This window comes from Schistocerca serialis, chromosome 12 (assembly GCF_023864345.2).
Source record: "Schistocerca serialis cubense isolate TAMUIC-IGC-003099 chromosome 12, iqSchSeri2.2, whole genome shotgun sequence".
In the NCBI taxonomy this organism is placed as follows: Eukaryota; Metazoa; Arthropoda; class Insecta; order Orthoptera; family Acrididae; genus Schistocerca; species Schistocerca serialis.
Window position 1 is genome coordinate 15626443 of NC_064649.1, and position 22097 is coordinate 15648539.

Genomic DNA, 22097 nt, shown 5'->3' on the forward strand with positions numbered 1-22097 from the left:
TAATTTAGGCAAGTATTAGACACATTTCTGAAAAAAGTATTTGATTCAGGACCTTAATATTTTTGCTGTATGTTACATGATACTAATAGTCAACTGTACTGAAATCTACTTTATCCATTTTATAGTTTTTAAGAAATAGTTTTTTAAATTTATTAACAAAAAATATTAACTTTTTTTCTGCAGAAAATATCTTTTTGTGAACTTCCTAATGGGGGAATATTAATGAATGTGGTACCAGAGGTGGCTGTTTATGTTATGCAGAGTCTCTGAAAATTTCATTCATTTATCTATGATAGTTTCTGATATAATGGGGCATATGTACTGAAAATTCTAGTTTGTGGGAAATTGACTTTAAAGGAAATACTATTGAAATTAGTTACAGTTAATTAAAACTGTCCTGCTGCGTATGATGGCCCTTCTTTGGCCTGTAGCAGGTCTTCCAGCTTCTTTTTCACCTCCCTGGATGTTTGTCTAGCTTTCTTGGACATATTAGATGCAGACCTGTCTGCATCGGCTATCCTCATTTTATCGCAGTGTTGCAGCGCACTGATAATATTTTCGCCAGGATTAATTCCCAGCTTTTTCAGTACCTAACACTTTCCAATATTACCACAATTGAATGTAATAACAGCATCATGAACTCCTAATTTCATTGTATGCTTGCCAACAAATACAGTTTTAGAAAGGCGGTTCCAAATTATGCTGTTGAAACATTCTTTTGGGTTCTGTGTCTGGGTCAAATGGTTCAGATGGCTCTGAGCACTATGGGACTTAACTTCCGAGGTCATAAGTCCCCTAGAACTTAGAACTACTTAAACCTAACTAACCTAAGAACATCACATACATCCATGCCCGAGGCAGGATTCGAACCTGCGACCGTAGCGGTCGCGCAGTTCCAGACTGTAGCGCCTAGAACCGCTCGACCATTCTGTGTCTGCCCATGCAGACATTTCCTCAGAAGGTCAGGATGAGCCAAGTCTCTGAAAATAGGCTTAATTGCTGTAATAACAGCAGCAGGAAGAGAATGCTGGTGAGAATAAGATTCTCCAGTTGCCAGAGCCCTATTGTATTTGCACCACGAACTTTCTCCTGATGGACACAATCCATGACATGGCTTATCATCAGTTGAGGACTTATGGAAGAATATGGCTCAAACATCTCTCTTCATTGCCTCCAGATTTTCTTTATTTCTTCTAATTGCCTGCCCATAGTATACCTGCAAGTTTTCTGTAACAACTACTCGCAATCACACTTGAACAAAACTAACCGCTTGTTTGAAAGCGTGTTGTTTACAAACAGCAGAAACAAAAGAATACCGACCGTTGCATTCCAAGGGTAGCCAACACACTCGTGAGTAAAAAAAAAAATCCCTAACGTACATTGTAGGGGATATAAAGATCTAAAATATATGCAGAAAAGTGGGTGACAGAAAAGTGGGCGTGGTACATAAACACACGTGGTACGAAAACGCTCATTAAATGCTGGAAGAAAAATTTTTTCAGCAAAATCCTTTTCAGAGTACTTAAATAAAATCTTAATCTATCAAAATATGATGAAAACCGAAAATACATTTTTTTCGACCTGAACCACGGTGTGGCTCCCTTAACGATCGAGAGCAGCAGCGTTTGCGTAGAGTTGTCGGTGCTAACAAACAGGCAACACCGCGTGAAATAACCGCAGAAATCAGTGTGGGACGTACGTCGAACGTATCCGTTAGGACAGTGCGGCGAAATTTGGTGTTAATGAGCTATGGGAACAGACGACCGACGTGAGCGCCTTTGCTAAAAGCACTACATCGTCTGCAACGTGTCTCCTGCGCTCTTGACCATATCGGTCGGACCCTAGACGACTGGAAAACCGTGGACAGGGCAGGTGAGTCTCAATTTCAGTAGGTAAGAGCAGATGTCAGTGTCAGAGTGAGGCGCAGATACCACAAAGCCTGGGAGGCAAGCAGTCAACAAGGCACCAATGCACTGTGCAAGCTGATGGCGGCTCCATAATGGTGTAGGATGTGTTTACATGGAATCGACTGGGTCCTCTGATCCAACTGAACCAATCATTGAGTGTGAAATGGTCATGTTCGGCTATTTGGAGACCATTTTCAGCATTTTATGGGCTTCACGTTCCTCAACGATGATGGAATTTTTACAGACGACAATGCGCCGTGTCACTGGGTCACAATTGCTCGCGATTGAGCTGAAGAAAAATCTGAACAATTCGAGCGAATGATTTGGTCACTCATCGAACATTTATGGGACGTAATCTAGAGGTCGTGCTGCACCGGTAACACTTTCGCAGTTGTTGACGGCTGTAGAGCCAGCACGGCTCAGTACTTCAGCAGCGGACTCCCACGACTTGTTGAGTCCATACCACGTCGAGTTGGTGTACTACGCCCGGTAGGGGAATCTCCGGGACGATATTAGGAAATATCCCATAACTTTCTCCACCTCAGCGTATATCTCGCGAAAAGACAATCAAGATATAATTAGCAACCGTTCTTCGAGCGCACCATTCGCGACTGGTGGAGGAAAGGAGAAAGTGGCAGTGGCACAGAAAGAACCCTCCGCCACACACCGTGAGGTGGCTCGTGGAGTGCAGATGTGGATGTAGATATAGATGGCTTGTTCCGGTGTTCTTTGTTCGCACAAGCAGTGCACTGCAGACAGATACGTCAGTACAGTTCTTGATACATGCAGGCGGTACGCCTGAACGCTGTCACATCAGCGCGGAGTGATTCACAGGAAGCTGACAGAGATGTCTGAATCACGGCCTCGCTCAGCGAGACAGACGCCTATCGCGGTGAGCACACTCACTTGTCAGCGGAAAGGCGATTACGGGCAGCGCTAGCTAGCTAGCAACAGCCGTCCGGACGAGTCGTCTTCACCACACGTGTTGATATGATATGCTAGCATCTGCGTCAGCGCGCGGAGCAAAAAGAATACTAACAGCGCCTCAAGCTTTGTTTATGTTCTGGCTCAGGGCTTTCCGACGAGCAGCTGCGGCGAGTCATGAGACTCCACCAGCTGAGAAAGCTAGAGAAAGAAAGAAAGAAAGAAAGAAATCACATAAAGTGATGAAAATGATATTAAATAACTTCACAAATATACCAAAACTGATGTCGTAACGAAATATTGTGTGAACTTTCAAAGATATAAATATTATCTCTTCTCAGAAAAATAACGAAGACTCTGTAATCAATTAATATGATCTGCGGATGTAATTGCAATCTCTCTACTTTTTGCAAGAAGATTCTCTCTCGTCCTTTGTTTTCGTAGTGTAAGAAGCTGTTTTCTGACGAGGCATGGAATCTTGTAAGTTCCATGTAATGTTTAGCCTAAATATAATCAAATAGTACTTAAAAGTGTTGCCAATTCTATATGCTGCAGCTCCCATAGTCATGAAGTGGTGAAATTAATTTCTTTATGCAAATTTTATAGGAGAGCATTGGTGCAGAGGTCAGCGCCATTTTTCTAAATGATAAACGTCCTGAGTCATAATAGTTATCTTAATATTTTCTAATTCTGATAATAAAAATAAATGTAAATGTATGAGATTTCTCTTGATTAGAAGTTCTTCCTTTGCAACAATAAAAGTAATCAATATTTTCAATGTTGAATCATATTTGAATAAACCGAGTTCAGTAATTTTTTTCCGATCCTCGCTTAACGAAATCTCCTTAGTCTTGCATTCTTACAAAAGTAAAAATAATTCACAAAAATCAGTTTTAACAACAAATACAGTCATTTATTTAGAATATTGTTTGAGTATTGGACCGGTGGCGGTTTTTAAATATAAAATCATCGTGTCTGTGTCCGCGGCTCGGGGTCCCGGGTTCGATTCCCGGCGGTGTCAGAGATTTTCTCTGCCTCAAGATGACTGGGCGTTATGTGTCTTTCATCATAATTTCATACTCAGTGGCGTTAAAGAGCTAGTGGAGCGGCGGCCGAACCGCCACGCCTGGGGACTTCCGGCCACCAATGCCATACGCTCATATATCGTGTCGGGCAAATTAACTGCGAGAAGCAACACAACTGAGTCACTGACGTAAGTTCAAATGGCTCTGAGCACTATGGGACTTAACATCTTAGGTCATCAGTCCCCTAGAACTTAGAACTACTTAAACCTAACTAACCTAAGGACATCACACACATCCATGCCCGAGGCAGGATTCGAACCTGCGACCGTAGCAGTCCACTGACGTAAGTAATTTTCCAGTTGGGAAACAGGTACAATAACACTAACTTCAACTTTTCATAGTATACGAGATTAAGTCACTTATTATCCGCAAAGCAGTTATAAAATTTTATTGCAATCAAATAGGAAACTTATAAGATAATCATTTTTCGACAGTCTCCTTCCATCGTTGTAAAAGCTTTCTGATGTCCTCATAAAAGAAGGTTCTCGGTTGAGCTGCGAGCCAGGAATGCACCGCTCCTTTCACTGCTTCGTCAAAGGCAAATCGACGGCCCCTTAATGCCTGTTTGAGTGGACCAAACTAGTGATAGAAGGGGCAACATCGGGACTATGTGGAGGATGATCCAGTACTTCAAATTTGAGTTTCTGGAGTGTTTCAGCAGTGTGGGCAGCAGTATGATGACGGGCATTGTCGTGCAACACAACACCTTTTGACAGCAATCCTCGGCGTTTGCTTCGAATTGCAGGCTTTGGCCTGGCAGTAAGCATCTCACTGTAACGCACACTGTTTATTGTTGTGCCCCTTTCCCCATAATGTTCCAGTGCGGGACCTTGTGCGTCCCAAAAAACCATAAGCGTCAGTTTTCCTGCGGGCGGTTGGGTCTTGAACTTTTTCTTGCACTGCGAATTCGGATGTTTCCATTCCAACCTCTGCCGTTTACTCTCCAGCTCGTAATGATGGACTCACGTTTCGTCACCAGTAATGATCCTGTCTAAGAAGTTGTCCCCTTTGTTACCATAGCGATCCAATGTTTTTTGCAGATGTCCAATCGCGTTTGTTTATGCAACTGTGTGAGTTGTTTTGGGACCCATCCTGCACAAACCTTATGAAACGCAAGTCTGTTGTGGATGATTTCGTAGGCAAAACCGTGACTAATTTGCAGACGATGTGCCACTTCGTCAATAGTTAATCGTCTGTCTAAGAGAATAATTTCACGTGAACGCTCAATGGTTTCTTCATTTTTGGCGGTAAACGGTCGTCCGGCTCCTTCATCGTGCGGAACACTTGTGCGACAATTTCGGAATTTTTCAATCCGTCCGTAGACACTCCATTGGGGCAAAACACTGTTCCCATACTGTACCTAAAGTCTTCGATGAATTTCGGCCCCTGATACGCCTTCCAAAGTCTTCGATGAATTTCGGCCCCTGATACGCCTTCCGACCACAAAAAACGGATCACTGAACGTTGCTCTTCTTTGGTGCAAATAGAAAGCGGAGCAGCCATGACTAACAGCACGGCAGCGATAACGAAATAACCTAGCAGCTTGAAAATTACAACGATATAACAACGAATAAACAAAGCATGCTTCATCAACGTAAAACGACAGTACTACCAAAATAAACATAAATATAACTAAATTGCGGATAATAATTTACTTACCCTCGTATAAAAACCAATACATACAGAACCACCACAAAGCCTTCGCCTTAGTTAAATGTTCCAACATGGAGAAAGCATTTGACTCCCCCAACACCAACTATCATACATACTGCCCCTGTCAGAAAAGTTCCAGCGCAGGTAAAAAAAAAAAAAAAAAAAAAAAGAACTTACCATATAATGATTCTATCTACTATCATAGTAGTCTCCTTGGCAATCTATACGTAGTTGACAACGTTTCTGGAGGTCGTGGAGGCAAGCAGGGAAATTTTCAACTGCATCGCTTGTAAGCTCGTTTCTCGCAGCCCGTTGGATGTTTGCGACATGTTGATGAAGCTTCCCTTTCAGTTGTCTTTTCACTCGCGGAAACAAGGAAAAAATCGCAAGGCGAAAGGTCGGCCTAATATGGGGGATGTCGGATGGCAATAACAAAATGTCTGGCCAGATACCCGCTAACAGATCTACACCTACATGGAAACTCAGCAAATCACACCTAAGTGCCTGGCAGAGGGTTCATCGAACCACCTTCACAATAATTCTCTATTATTCCAATCTCAAACAGATTGCGAAAAAAAACGAATACCTATATCTTTCCGTGCGAGCTCTGGTTGTTGTTGTTGTTGTTGTTGTTGTTGTTGTTGTTGTCTTCAGTCCTGAGACTGGTTTGATGCAGCTCTCCATGCTACTCTATCCTGTGCAAGCTTCTTCATCTCCCAGTACCTACTGCAACCTACATCCTTCTGAATCTGTTTACTGTATTCATCTCTTGGTCTCCCTCTACGATTTTTACCCTCCACGCTGCCCTCCAACGCTAAATTTGTGATCCCCTGATGCCTCAGAACATGTCTTACGAACCGGTCCCTTCTTCTTGTCAAGTTGTGCCACAAACTCCTCATTAGTTATGTGATCTACCCACCTAATCTTCAGCATTCTTCTGTAGCACCACATTTCGAAAGCTTCTATTCTCTTCTTGTCCAAACTGCTTATCGTCCACGTTACACTCCATACAAATACTTTCAGAAAAGACTTCCTGACACTTAAATCTGTACTCGTTGTTAACAAATTTTTCTTCTTCATAAATGCTTTCCTTGCCATTGCCAGTCTACATTTTATATCCTCTCTACTTCGACCATCATCAGTTATTTTGCCCCCCAAATAGGAAAACTCCTTTGTGTCTCATTTCCTAATCTAATTCCCTCAGCGTCACCCGACTTAATTCGACTACATTCCATTATCCTCGTTTTGCTTTTGTTGATGTTCATCTTAGATACTCCTTTCAAGACACTGTCCATTCCGTTAAACTGCTCTTCCAAGTCCTTTGCTGTCTCTGACAGAATTACAAAAAAATGGTTCAAATGGCTATGAGCACTATGGGACTTAACTGCTGTGGTCATCAGTCCCCTACAACTTCGAACTACTTAAAACTAATTAACCTAAGGACATCACACACATCCATGCCCGAGGCAGGATTCGAACCTGCGAGCGTAGGACAGAATTACAATGTCATCGGCGAACCTCAACGTTTTTATTTCTTCTCCATGGACTTTAATACCTACTCCGAATTTTTCTTTTGTTTCCTTTACTGCTTGCTCAATATACAGATTGAATAACATCGGGGAGAGGCTACAACCCTGTCTCAATCCCTTCCCAACCACTGCTTCCCTTTCATGTCCCTCGACTGTTATAACTGCTCTGGTTATCCTTATATTATTATTATGATCGTTTCTCCCTGTGAAGGTCGGGCTCAACAAAATATTTTCGTATTTGGAGGAGAAAGATGGTGATAGAAATTTCGCGAAAAGATACCGCCGCAATGGAAAACACTTTTTGTTTAACTTGTCTTCCAAGGATCCCACACCGCACAGCTGTACTTCAAAAGGGACGGACAAGCGTATTGTAGGCAGTGTCTGTAGTAGATCTGTTACGTTTTGTAAGTGTTCTGTCAGTAAAATGCTGTCTTTAGTTTTCCCTCCCCACAAAATTTTTTACGTGTTCTTTTCTAGGTATTTAGTTGAATTTACGGCCTTTAGATCTGACTGATTTATCGTGTAATCGAAGTTTAACGGTTTCCTTTTAGCGCTGATGTGGATGACCTCACAGTTTTCGTTGTTTAGGATCAATTGCTAATTTTTGCACGATACAAATACCTTTTCTAAATCGTTTTGCAATTTGTTTTCATCTTCTGATCACTGTACTAGTCGATAAACGACGGCTGTCAGATTGTCACCTAAATCGTTTATATAAATAAGGAACAGCAGAAGGAAGCTATAACATTCCCTTGGCGAACGCCAAAAACCACTTCTGTTTTCTCCGATGACTTTCTGTCAATTACTACTAATTGTGAGCTCTCTGACAGAAAATCACGAATCCAGTCACATAACTGAGACTATACTCCATAAGCGCTACAAGCCGCTCGTGCGGTATAGCGTAAAATGCCTTCTGGAAATCCAAAAACATGGAATCAGTTTGAAGTAATCAGTTTGAAATCACTTGTTAGCAGCACTGGCCACGCAGTAAGAAGCAGTCCTGAGAACACCACAAATCAGGGCGTCTACGTCTAATTGCTTGTCGCGAACGTTGCAAAACTTCGACGTAAAGATTTTCGTTCACTGCTTGACCTACAGGAACTACTCATGGTGAACTTATCCTTTACTATCAAAGAATACAATCGACATTACCTTTGTTCTCGAAGATTGTCGTTTGGCATCTTTCGAGGCTGGTAATCCAGGACTCCGCCATTCAGTACTTTGACGCTTTGTGTAAGGGTCATAGTTGCTTTGTGTGAGGGTCGTAGTGGTAGCACCAACTTTCATCCCCAGCAAAATCTTTGACAGAAATGTGGTATCACATCTGGCTCTGTCAGCAGAAATTCTTCGCCTTTCCTCTTTCTGTTCGTCTATTAGTGTGTGATGGACGAGTTTTGCATTAAGTTTCCGTTTCCCTAAATCTTCGCGTACAATCTTACGGCACACATCACGATTTGAATTAAGTTGTTCTAATATCGCACTCGCAGTTACAGGACAAACTTCTTGTAACAACTGCCTTGCACGCTCCTCGTTTGCATAGTTGAATGCTCTAGACGGGCGACCAACTCCTGTGATCGTCTTACACTGAGTCTCTGCCTTCACGAAACCTTTTGTGACACTCGAAAACATGACTTCTTGAATGTGCCTCTCCTCCATATGCTTGCTTAATGATTGTCCACATTTCACTAGCGGTTTTTCCGAGCTTAACGCAGAACATGTTCAATCTTTGCTCACAACCAGCATCCATTGTGTCACCGTAACTAATTTGCCAAGAACCCAATCTGTGTGTTACTAATAGTAACTACAAACCTGCCACCTGGTGAGTTGGAGCGGAAACATGGCCGAGGTCATTTCAAGGACGCACACATACTAGGTACTGCAAACTTAGAAATTGAAATCCTGTCCTGGAACTTGTCTGACAAAGGGTGTATTATTTTTCAAGTCAACGTTCCTTTTTCTCAACACACAAAATCTTAAAGGGTTGAATAAGGTATCGTTAGAAACGTTTCTAACTGGCTTATGACACAGCATACGGATTTTGCGCTGAAACGTACTATTTGTGGAAAATTTTAATGCAAAAGGCAAAAGGGCATCGTGGATACCCAGCTTCACACTTACCATTTTACAAAGCTAAGCTATTAATCACGAATAGGAGACTCCCTTTTCATATTACCTTATTGCAAATATCAGTTTATTTGTTTTAAAGTACTTATTAATTATTAACTGGATAATTTGTATACAGCATTGTCGTAGATAAAAACCATGACCACTGCGGTAGCCCATTATCTCCGCGCGCCGTACAAGTTGACTACTCTAGGCGAATATACATTCCGAAACGACAAACATATTTCCCATTGTCACCTTGAATTGTGATTTATCTACTGCTACTACGACCCACTGTAATTGAAAATGTGTGTCAAGTTAAAATTATAGTTTGTGACCCCACATACAGATTTTGATCTCCGCCTGCCGTGTAAGCCGGGACAAACATTCTGAATGCAAAACACATTTTTAGACAAATGGAAATCTATGTACAAATCCTCAGGCCTCGAAAAGCCCAAAGGTACTGACCGACTGTCGTGTCGTCCTTAGCCACTCAGCCAGTAGGTGTCACTGGATATAGATACGGAGGGGCATGTGGTCAGCACACTGCTCTCCCGACCATTGTTACTTTTTGTCACTGTGTAGGGCGGTGGGTAAATAATAATTTGATCCATGTTTCTCTGTCATTATGAAAAGACACTCAAATTGTCTGTGCGTACTTTACATCTACCTTCGCCGTTTACAAGAGCCTGAACGCTATTTTTACGGCCAGTCAGAAAGCGATGGATAACAACAGTCTGTATGTCCAAATTACTCTTTGTACTCACTGAAAGAAGTCGTTTTTACTTGCTATTTAGTAAGTGGAATCGGGAATTATGACCATATGTAAAAGTTTTGATTTCTAACTGATTGATATTGATATATTCTTTAAGAGTTCACATCCTCAAAATATAATAATAATAATAATAATAATAGTAGTAGTAGTAGTAGTAGTAGTAGTAGTAGTAGTAATGATAAGCAAACAAACAAAGAACAACACGCATCAATTAAACAATCAGAGGAAAACTAAATCTTAAGACAGCCACCAGAACAAGCACAAATAGAACATGAAGTGACACACATGTTAGATATAGAAGAAAAATTTCAGTTGACATATATAGAATACAAAGACACAAATACAGACATTAGACCATTCTTGCATAGACCCCCAAATAACCCACAAGTCGAAACAACAATAACAACTATCAACACAATAATATACAACAAAATAAATGAAAATACAACTATGGAAGAGTTACAACTACTGGTTTATGTAGGAGCACTCACTACACTAAATATACACACTAGGCAGAGATCAGAACCACCCAACACACAGAAGAAACCCACAAAACCAGCATGGCAACACAGGCTACAGATCAGAATAGAAAAACTGAGAAAAGACATCGGACAGCTAACACAATTTATAAGAAATGAAATATCAGACAAAAAACGAAAAAGATTAGGTAAAATCTCACAACATGAAGCGATAGAGCAATTAGATGAAAAGAAGCAGAAATTACAAGCATTGGCCAAACGACTTAGAAGATACAAAATAAGTGAAAATAGAAGGAAACAAAACCAAACATTCGACACAAACCAAAAGAAATTTTACCAGACAACAGATAATAGACAATCCACCAAACATAACAGACATGGAACACTTCTGGAGCGACATATGGTCAAACCCGGTACAACATAACAGACATGCATGGTGGATACAAGCAGAAACAGACACATACAAGATGATACCACAAATGCCTGAAGTGATAATTTTGCAACGTGAAGTCACCCGAGCAATTAATTCTACGCACAATTGGAAAGCCCCTGGAAATGATAAAATTGCAAATTTCTGGCTAAGGAAGATCACCTCAAAACATTCACATCTAACTAAATTATTTAACAGTTACATTGCAGACCCATACATATTCCCTGATACGCTTACACAAGGAATAACTTATCTGAAACCTAAAGTTCAAGCAGACACAGCAAACCCAGCAAAATATCGCCCCCATAACATGCCTACCAACAATATACAAAATATTAACTTCAGTCATTACACAGAAATTAATAACACACAAAACACAGAACAAAATTATAAATGAAGAACAAAGAGGCTGCTGCAAAGGAGCATGAGGATGTAAAGAGCAACTGAAAATAGATACAAAGGTGACATATCAAGCTAAAACTAAACAAAGGTCGCTGCACTACGCATACATTGATTACCAAAAAGCTTTTGATAGTGTACCCCACTCATGGTTACTACAGATATTGGAAATATACAAAGTAGATCCTAAATTAATACAGTTCCTAAACATAGTAATGAAAAATTGGAAAACCACACTTAATATCCAAACAAATTCAAATTATATCACATCACAGCCAATACAGATTAAGCGTGGAATATACCAAGGAGACTCATTAAGTCCTTTCTGGTTCTGCCTTGCTCTGAACCCACTATCCAACATGCTAAAAATACAAATTATGGATATAATATTACTGGAACATACCCACACAAAATAACACATTTGCTATACATGGATGATCTAAAACTACTGGCAGCAACAAATCAACAACTCAACCAATTACTAAAGATAACAGAAGTATTCAGCAATGATATAAATATGGCTTTCGGAACAGACAAATGTAAGAAAAATAGCATAGTCAAGGGAAAACACACTAAACAAGAAGATTACATATTGGATAACCACAGCGACTGCATAGAAGCGATGAAAAAAACAGATGCCTATAAATATCTAGGATACAGACAAAAAATAGGAATAGATAATACAAATATTAAAGAAGAACTAAAAGAAAAATATAGACAAAGACTAACAAAAATACCGAAAACAGAATTGACAGCAAGAAACAAGACAAAAGCTATAAATACTTATGCTATACCAATATTGACCTACTGATTTGGAGTAGTGAAATGGAGTAACACAGACCTAGAAGCACTCAATACACTTACACGATCACAATGCCACAAATATAGAATACATCACATACATTCAGCAACAAAAAGATTCACAGTAAGCAGAAAAGGAGGAGGAAGGGGATTTATCGACATAAAAAACCTACATTATAGACAGGTAGACAATTTAAGAAAATTCTTTATAGAACGAGTAGAAACTAGTAAAATACACAAAGCAATCACTCATATAAATACATCGGCTACACCACTGCAATTTCATAACCACTTCTACAACCCTTTAGATCACATAACATCAACAGATACGAAGAACAGAGCCACACATCGATCAAGACGCATCCAACACATGGCTAAGAAAAGGCAATATATACAGTGAGACGGAAGGATTCATGATTGCAATACAGGATCAAACAATAAACACCGGATATTACAGCAAGCATATTATTAAAGATCCCAATACCACAACAGATAAATGCAGACTTTGCAAACAACAAATAGAACAGTAGATCACATCACAGGCGGATGTAAAATACTAGCAAATACAGAATACCCCAGAAGACATGACAATGTAGCAAAAATAATACATCAACAACTTGCCATAAAACATAAACTAATAAAACAACATGTTCCCACATACAAGTATGCACCACAAAATGTACTGGAGAATGATAAATACAAATTATACTGGAACAGAACCATTATAACAGATAAAACACCACCACATAACAAACCTGAAATCATACTCACCAATAAAAAGAAGAAATCAACACAATTAATCGAAATATCCATACCCAATACAACAAATATACAGAAGAAAACAGGAGAAAAAATTGAAAAATACATCCAACTGGCCGAGGAAGTCGAGGACATGTGGCATCAGGATAAAGTTGACATTATACCAATTATACTATCAACTACAGGAGTCATATCACACAATATTCACCAGTACATCAACGCAATACAGCTACATCCAAACTTATATATACAACTACAGAAATCTGTAATTATTGATACATGTTGAATTACCCAAAAGTTCCTAAATGCAATGTAACATATACCGTACAGTTAAAAGGAAGTCACGCTTGATCAAGGTCCGCGTCACTTTCCATTTTTAACCAGACCTAAGGTCTGAGAAAGGAAAGAAGATGATAATAATAATAATAATAATAATAATAATAATAATAATAATAATAATACGCCTGTCAAAAACAGTACTGTTAACAAGTAAAATGGTCTATCACCATGACTTCTAATCACCAGAGTTAGTTGCTCGCCATAAAAGGGGAAATTATCTGACCACTGAAAACCAAGTAAGTTCGCCTCCTACTTTTACCAAAAATGCTTTTGATAGCTGCCCAGCTCTGAGGTCGTCTAACGCACAGAGCACGCAGGCGTTTGACTGACGAGGACAGATTGGTATCTCGGTGTGAAGTGTCTCTTTCAATTACCTCTTTGGCCGTACTGATATATGGGCGCAGCGGACCGCCAAACGGAACATCGGCTATCAACCGCCCTATAGGCACAAGTAGCAGTACTAAATGGCCCCTTTCTCGGACATGTATTAGTTAATATTTCTGTCGTTTAACAATTTACAATCTTCTTAATTTTTGTATAAGTAGAGTTCAGTTTGTTTTAGTTACTGAAAAAGTTTTAGCACGACTGCATTTAAACTTTGCTGGCTAGAATTTTTAGAACGGAACCGACAGTAGAGCGTGACTTCTGAACTGCCTTTTTACGATTCCTTGTAACTACCGTTATTTACAATATAGTCTTGAAACTTGGTACAGCTGTATTATTTTCTGAATGTAATAGTGTGCTGTAAGTGGAACTTTCTGTGACAAATACAAATGGTAATTAATCTATTACGAATAACGACGTTTTCGTTCCAAATTTGGTTTTTTGTAAATAACTTGAAAAATAATAGAGGTAGCTTACTGGTGCCACATCAGACTGAGGCTACATTCGAATTTTCACGTTTCTGAGTGTAATATTTAGCGCCTTCAATTTTTCGTAAAAATGTCAATTTTGACCGAAATATCGCTCTGATCAATTTGACACCTGTAACTTTTAATTATGACCTACTTTCGCTTATTCTCATCAATTTTTAACTTTCTTTTATTAAAATTATATACTTTTCCTGATACACCGGGTGATCAAAAAGTCAGTATAAATTTGAAAACTGAATAAATCACGGAATAATGTAGATAGAGAGATACAAATTGACACACATACTTGGAATGGAATGGGGTTTTATTAGAACCAAAAAAATACAAAAGTTCAAAAAATGTCCGACAGAGGGCGCTTCATCTAATCAGAATAGCAATAATTAGCATATTAAAGTAAGACAAAGCAAAGATGATGATCTTTACAGGAAATGTTCAATATGTCCACCATCATTCCTCAACAATAGCTGTAGTAGAGGAATAATGTTGTGAACAGCATTGTAAAGCATGTCCGGATTTATGGTGAGGCATTGGCGTCGGATGTTGTCTTTCAGCATCCCTAGAGATGTCGGTCGATCACGATACACTTGCGACTTCAGGTAACCCCAAAGCCAATAATCGCACGCACTGAGGTCTGGGGGCCTGGGAGGCCAAGCATGACGAAAGTGGCGGCTGAGCACACGATCACCACCAAACGACGCTCGCAAGAGGTCTTTCACGCGTCTAGCAATATGGGGAGGAGCGCCATCCTGCATAAACATCGTACGTTCCAGCAGGTGTTTATCAGCCAGCCTGGGGATGATGCGATTCTGTAACATATCGGCGTACCTCTCACCCGTCACGGTAGTAGTTTTACTGTCCAGCGCCATCCGTGGGACATTTTGTGAACTTTTTATTCTTCTTCTTCTTCTTCTTCTTCTTCTTCTTATAAAACCCCATGTCATTCCAAGCATGTGTGTCAGTTTTTACCTAGATTAGATTAGATTAGATTAGATTAATACTAGTTCCATGGATCATGAATACGATATTTCGTAATGATGTGGAATGAGTCGAATTTTCCAATACATGACATAATTAGGTTAATTTAACAACATACTTAAGTTAATATAACTACTTTTTTTTGTTTTTTTTATTTTTTTTTATTTTTTTAATATTTTTTTTCTTAATTTATATCTAAAAATTCCTCTATTATTAAGTTTTCAAATTTATACTGACTTTTTGATCACCCGGTATATTCATTTGATCATTCTGAGACTTTACCATGTTAACATTAATATACTTCTCTGCTTCGTGATGACTGGGTGTTGTGTGATGTCCTTAGGTTAGTTAGGTTTAAGTAGTTGTAAGTTCTAGGGGACTGATGACCACAGGTCCATAGATGTTAAGTCCCATAGTGCTCAGAGCCATGACTTCCATAACATTAATATACTTTAGCATAGGACACGAGGTACTAGCGGAGGTAAAGCTGTGAGGACGGGGCGTGAATCGTGCTTGGGTAGCTCAGTGGTAGCCGGCACGATAGCGTGTTCGGTTCTGAGAGCCGGCGGCCCTCTGTAATAAAATAACTGTGCAACGGAATCAACGATCAACTTGAACGGGTGTCATATGACGTCCGCCCAGACCAAACACAACAAATAATACCGAACAAAATGGAAAAAAAAGATGGTAGAGCACTTGCCCGCGAAAGCCAAAGGTCCCGAGTTCGAGTCTCGGTCCGGCGCACAGTTTTAATCCGTCAGGGAGATTTACTTTAGCATAAACTGATCGAGTTTGGAAAAGTTATTCCAGTTCTTAACTTCACCCTTGGCTTATGGTGCAATCCTTTGTATGTTAAGCACAGGCGCGCTACGGACGATGTGGCGCTAGTAGCAGTGAATTGGGGTAAACCCCGACTCACTCGCTCTCCTCTGTACCACTTAACAATGATATAGCGCTTGTTTCGCCTCATCTGGAGCCGCTATTCTTTAGTTAAGTAAGTTCTCAATTGACGTCACAAGGACTGAGTGCACGTTGTGGCGACGTGTCGCTGGTAGTAATGAATTCGGGACAGCCCCGGCACATTCGCTCGCCTCTGTACCTCTAACAGTGACACAGAGCTTGTTTCGCCTCATCCGGAGCCGCAACTATTCAAATGGCTCTGAGCACTATGGGACTTAACATCTATGGTCATCAGTCACACAACACCCAGTCACCACGAGGCAGAGAAAATCCGTGACCCCGCCGGGAATCGAACCCGGGAACCCGGGCGTGGGAAGCGAGAACGCTACCGCACGACCACGAGCTGCGGACGCAACTATTCATCACGAAACTACTCAATTGGCCTCACTAGGACAGAGTGTACCCTGCATGCCAACAGCACTCGGCAGACCCAGACGGTGACCCATCCAAGTGCTAGCCAAGCCCGACAGTGCTTAACTTCGGTGATCTGACGGGAACAGGCGTTACCACTGCGGCAAGCGCATTGGCGTGTGTACAAGTATTTTCATAAATTCATGATTGCTATTTTACGCCATTTGGTTCATTTTTAAGGATATTTTCTCTTCTTTCCCACAACTACCCTTATCCCAAAAAAGCACACTTAGTCCAAATACTGTAAATATTTAAAACTGTAAAATGTTTCAGGTACACGACGACGGTGAGGGTATCTGAACACAAGCCCTACCAGGTGAGAGAGTACACGTGGTGCTTCAACTTCCCACCAAGATGCTCAAAGTATAAGGTCAACTTCAAGACTGTCTACAAGACTCAAGTAAGTTCCTATGATATTTAGAAAAGCTCATTGCTAAGTAAGAGTGCTACATGAAATCTAGTACAGAGCATATCTTTATTCACTTACTTATTCATTTGTCTTGAGACAGTCTCAATTCATGGATGTAGTCAAAACATACACTATATTTATGTATTCAGTTTTAAGCAGTTGGTTTTCCAACTGAGCTGACGATCTTCTGTGATCCAAAAAACTTCTACTTCCTACAGTTCTTTTGTTTGAGAAGACTTTTTTTGTAGCTTGTGGAGTTATATGAGAGCTGTATATAGGACCTGCCAAGTCTTCCCAAATTCAAGGGTAATCAACTTGCCTTCAACCATCTGTTGATGTTTTTGAATATTCATTATCCACCTTTTCAGCAAAGGGACAGGTACTCATTTTTACACTGAGGTGTCAAGTCATGGCATACCTCCTCATATATCAGATCTCTTTTTGCTTGGCATAGTGCAGCAGCTAGACATGGCATCAACTCAAAAACTCATTGGAAGTCTTTATTATGGAGCCAACACCAGCTTGCACAGCGTGTTGACAACCCAGGTCTATGTCTTCGTGGGGTCTTTGCCATACTGGACCCCTACTCTTACCAACTGAAATTGGGACTCATCTGACAAGCTCACGGGTCCAGCCGTTACGGTCACGAGCCCAGGAAACATGCTGCAGCCCATGTCATGCTGTTAAGAAAGGCACTTGTCTGTTGTTTGCTGTCATAGTCCATTAACGCCAAATTTCACCACACTGCCCTCGTGGATACATTCGTTTCAAATCCCACATCAGTTTCTGTGGTTATTTCATGCAGTGTTACTTGTATGTTAGTTATCCGTGGTGGTATCCACTGTGTTATCCATGGTGAGAGCTAATGCCTGAAATTTGGTATTCTTAGCATGTTCTTGACACTGCGGATATCAGAATACGAATTCCCTTATGATTTCCAAAATGGAATGTATAGTGCGCCTAGCTCCAACTAGCAATCTGTGTTGAAAGTGCAGCCATAATCACATCGGAAACCTTTTCACAGATGACAGTTCCCCAATGCACTGCCCTTTTATACCTTTTGTATGCAGTACTGCCGTCATTTTCTATCACCAATCTACATTTCATATTTTCTCCACTTTTTCCATCATCAGTTACTTTACTGCCCAAATAACAAAACCCGTCTACTAATTATAGTGTCTTTTTTCCAACTTTTTTTCCAATCTAATCCTGGCAGCATCCTGTGACTTGACTACATTCCATTACCTTTGTTTTAATTTTGTTGATATTAATCGTAATAACCTCTTTTCAAGAACTGGCCATTACATCCGACTGCTTTTCCTAGTCCTTTGCTGTCTCCAAGGGACGTGTCATCATCAAACCTCAAAGTTTTTATTTTTTCTCAAAAAGATACAAGGATTTGTATGAGATATTTTAAAGAAGACAGTTGTGAAATTTCTCATTTTTCATTTGTGGTAGGGATCTTCTTATATTTTGATGTAAATTTTCCATCAAATGAGTTTTCTCATAAAATTAGAGGGTGTTTGGTGCTGTCTCTTGTAAGTTTTCTATGGCATACTTGGTTTATAGATAGGCTTGGTGAAGATAGATAAATTGTCAGCAAAAGATATGCACTACAGTTTGATTCTCTGTCCTGAGACAGTGAGGTTTGTATTCTCTTTCCCCCATTCTCTGGTGACTGTGTCTAACATTATGTGATGGGGAGACTACATTGTCGAATTTTTCTACACTTTTTTCACCAAGAAATTTCATTTAAGATGATGTGTCTGCGAGAGTCTGCTAGATTAGTTTTCTAGTCTTCCTGTCTACTATGAGTTCTGCTAAAGTGCCTAGAATGGTTTGTCTGTCAGCTTCTTAATATCCACTAAGGTGGGAAATGTGGTGGTATCTTAATTTATCCTTGATATTGTCTTCAGCCACCAAAAAATATCAATTTTTGAAATATAAGTTGTGGTGACACACTGATCCGAAGTGTAGCACAAAGTCTAAGTTGACTTGGAACTTACTTCGCAATGCATTTACTCCTAAATTGCGTTCTTTGCTGACGCCAAGACTTTTTCAATTGACCTTTGATGTGCATGGCCTCAATACAAAAAAACAAAAATAGTTTTCATGTAGACTCTCCCTCACCATGTAGAGTTCAGAGTGATGTTATGTGCTCCAATTTGAGGATATTCAACAAGCTCTCAGTTAACATAAATTGGAAATCACAACCAACGTCATTAGACAAGCTGTCAATAAAAAATATGAACATATGTATCCAAATATGGAAAAGCCTCGTTAGCTTCATGGCAAGCAGCAGTGTTTGTTATAAATCTGTGTTGCAAGTACTAATGAACTGTGAACAGGGCTCTGTATTTACACATGTAATTTTTTTAAGTACCATTGTAATTAAGAAAATAAGAAGCTACTAATAGAGGATTTATAGATGCTGTATAATGATCTATTAAATTTCAGGCGTGTAGCCACATAAATAACATTTATTATAATATTTCAGCTGTATGCTTTTTCTTCAATAAAATTCTTCAGGGTATCAGACCGCATCGTCATAATTTAAAATGCGCCAATGTTTCGGCCAGCGTTGCAGCTAGCCTTCATCAGGGCCTTACGTTATGCTTTTTGGCTGTCTTCAGTGTGAGACAAATGACGGATGCTACAGCACTCACTGTACTTTTAAACCCACAGACCACACTACAATGCACACATTCACAGATACACGAGTGCCTGAGATATTGATTGGCAGCAAAAACGTGTGCATTAATTGAATATGTGGCTAAGTGGTTTATCCCGTGTGGGAGGTCAATGTATTGTTATGAGCTCCACTGAAGATGGCCGAAAGGTATATGGCCAAAAAAAATACATGAACAAATGGAATTTGTGAGGCGGCTGCATGCTCAGAATTTTATTGATCTGTTACTATGCCACAAACCATGAAGCTGCAGCTGCTCTTTAGTATAAATGAGGAAGCAACAACTTTTTCCCCCAACTTACTCTGATTCAGTTTAACTGGCACAGAGTTGTATAGCATTAAGCAGCATATTGTTAATACAGTGTATGGATTAACTGTATTTTATTTCATTGTCCTTTACTAATGTATACTTTCACTTGGTCCACATCCCTGTAGGTTCTACTTCTTGATGGGATTCACAGAATACGATGAGTGAGTGGGGAATGAATAAAAATGACTGTTTGTGAAGGCTAAAGTGTGATATTGGACCTCTGCAGCACCCTACGTGAAATCCTGGTTGTGATGAAAAATTGCGGGTTAGCTTGAAATGAGGTACTTTAGTTGAGAGTTGGGAAGGCCAAAGAATGTGAATGCCACCCCCCCCCCCCCCCCCAAAAAAAAGGGGGTTGTGGTAATGGATCTGTAATGTTTACATATGTGCCTACTTAATGCACTTCCTCATTTTTAACACTCTTCTTGTTATAAAAACTAACTGCAAGGTAGATTCAGAAAACATATATTAGATAATGGACAAGCCTCTGAAGAGAGTTTTGGTGCATATTATCTAACTATAAACAATGAAAAACCAAAGAGGAGTCCACTATGTTACTTCTACTTGCAAAGCCAGTAAATGTGATGTCATGACATAAAAATAATTCTTCTTACGGCATGTATTTTACACATGTGGAATTTCAATGAGTGGTTTATGTCTGCTGCTGTTTTGATGACTGTCATCAGTCACATACAGTTGATATTGGGGGATCCAATACTTTCCAACGTCAGCACATAAGAAAGGAATTAATACATATTAGTAAGAAAAATGAATGCACTGTATTTAATGTGTTTAAACACTGAGGTGACAAAAGTCATGGGCTATCTCGTAATATCATGTCGGACCTCCTTTTGCCTCACTTACTGCAGCAACTTGACATGGTACAGACGCAGCAAGTCTTTGGTAGTCCCCTGCACAAATATTGAACCATGCTACCTCTATAGCCGTTCTTCATTGCAAAAATGTTGTCACTGCAGAATTTTGTGTGTGAACTGACCTCTTGATTATGTCCCATAATGTTGATGGGATTCTTGTCTGGTGATCTGGTTGGCCAAATCATTCGCTCAAATTCTCCAGAATGTTATCAAACCAATCGTGAACAATTTATCGTGGAGACACTGTTATCCATAAGAATTCCATTGTTGTTTTGGAACATGAAGTCCATGAATGCCTGCAAATAGTCTCAAAGCAGTCAAACATAACCATTTCCAGTCAATGATTGGTTCAATTGGACTAGAGGATCCTGTCTATTCCATGTAAACACAGCCCACGCCTTTATGGAGCCACCACCGGCTTGCACAGTGGATTGTTGACAACTTGGGCCCCATGGCTTCATGGGAGCTGCACTGCACAGTAATCCTACCATCAGCTCTTACCAACTGAAATCAGGGCTCGTCTGACAAGGCTACAGTTTTCCAGTCATCTAGGGTCCAACCAATAGGGTCGTGAGCCCAGGAGAGGCTCTGTAGGCAATGTTGTGCTGTTAGCAAAAGCACTCGCCTCGGTTGTCTGCTGCCGTATCCCATTAACACCAAATTTCACTGCACTGTCCTAACAGATATGATAGTTATGTTCCACATTAATTTCTGTGCTTGTTTCACATAGTGTCGATTGTCTGTTGGCAGTGACAACTGTATGCAATCGCTGCTGCTCTCGATAATTATACGAATGCTGTCGGCCGCTGCGTTGTCCACAGTGAAAGGTAATGCCTGACATTTGGTACTGTCAGCACAACCTTGACACTGTGGATCACAAATTACTGAATTCCTTAATGGTTTCCAAAATGAAGTGTTCCATGCATCTGGCTCCAACTACCATTCCACATTCAGAGTCTTTTAACTTCCGTAAAGGGCCCATTATCACGTCAGAAACCTTTGTATATGAATCACTGTGTACAAATGATAGCTCTGCCAATGCATTGCCCTTTTATACTTTGTGTACGTGATATTACCTATGTCCTGTGTATGTGCATGCTGGTATCACATGACTTTTCCCACCTCAGTGTAAATCTTCAACCATTGTATGTGGTGAGTCATTGGAATAAAGGTGCTTCATAAGATTGAGAAGCATGTTTATTTCCTAAACTGGCACATTTTTTTTATTGTGGAGAATAAGAACTGTATAACTGAAAACTATTAAAAGAAATGGGCTCACAACATGGTTGAAAATCCACAGCTATTTTTTCTGAGTGGCTTTGCAAGAATAATTATGGATTTGTTTCGGAAACAGTTGGTCAGCCATATTGGACAGATACTTCGTCAGTATACAGGCCTCACAGTCATTAATGG

The 22097-nt window shown here is 40.1% G+C and overlaps 1 protein-coding gene and 1 pseudogene across 2 annotated transcripts in view; one reads left to right on the forward strand and one right to left on the reverse strand.

Annotated features, from left to right (window-relative positions):
* The window catches only part of LOC126428450 (protein draper), a 418154-nt gene that overhangs the window by 291204 nt on the left and 104853 nt on the right, over positions 1-22097 (forward strand). For both annotated transcript variants that reach the window (XM_050090385.1, XM_050090386.1), the window contains exon 3: positions 16675-16801. In XM_050090385.1, the coding sequence (XP_049946342.1) occupies positions 16675-16801 (127 nt within the window). The remainder of the gene's footprint in view (positions 1-16674; positions 16802-22097) is intronic.
* LOC126428538 (5S ribosomal RNA) lies at positions 16400-16518 on the reverse strand (annotated as a pseudogene).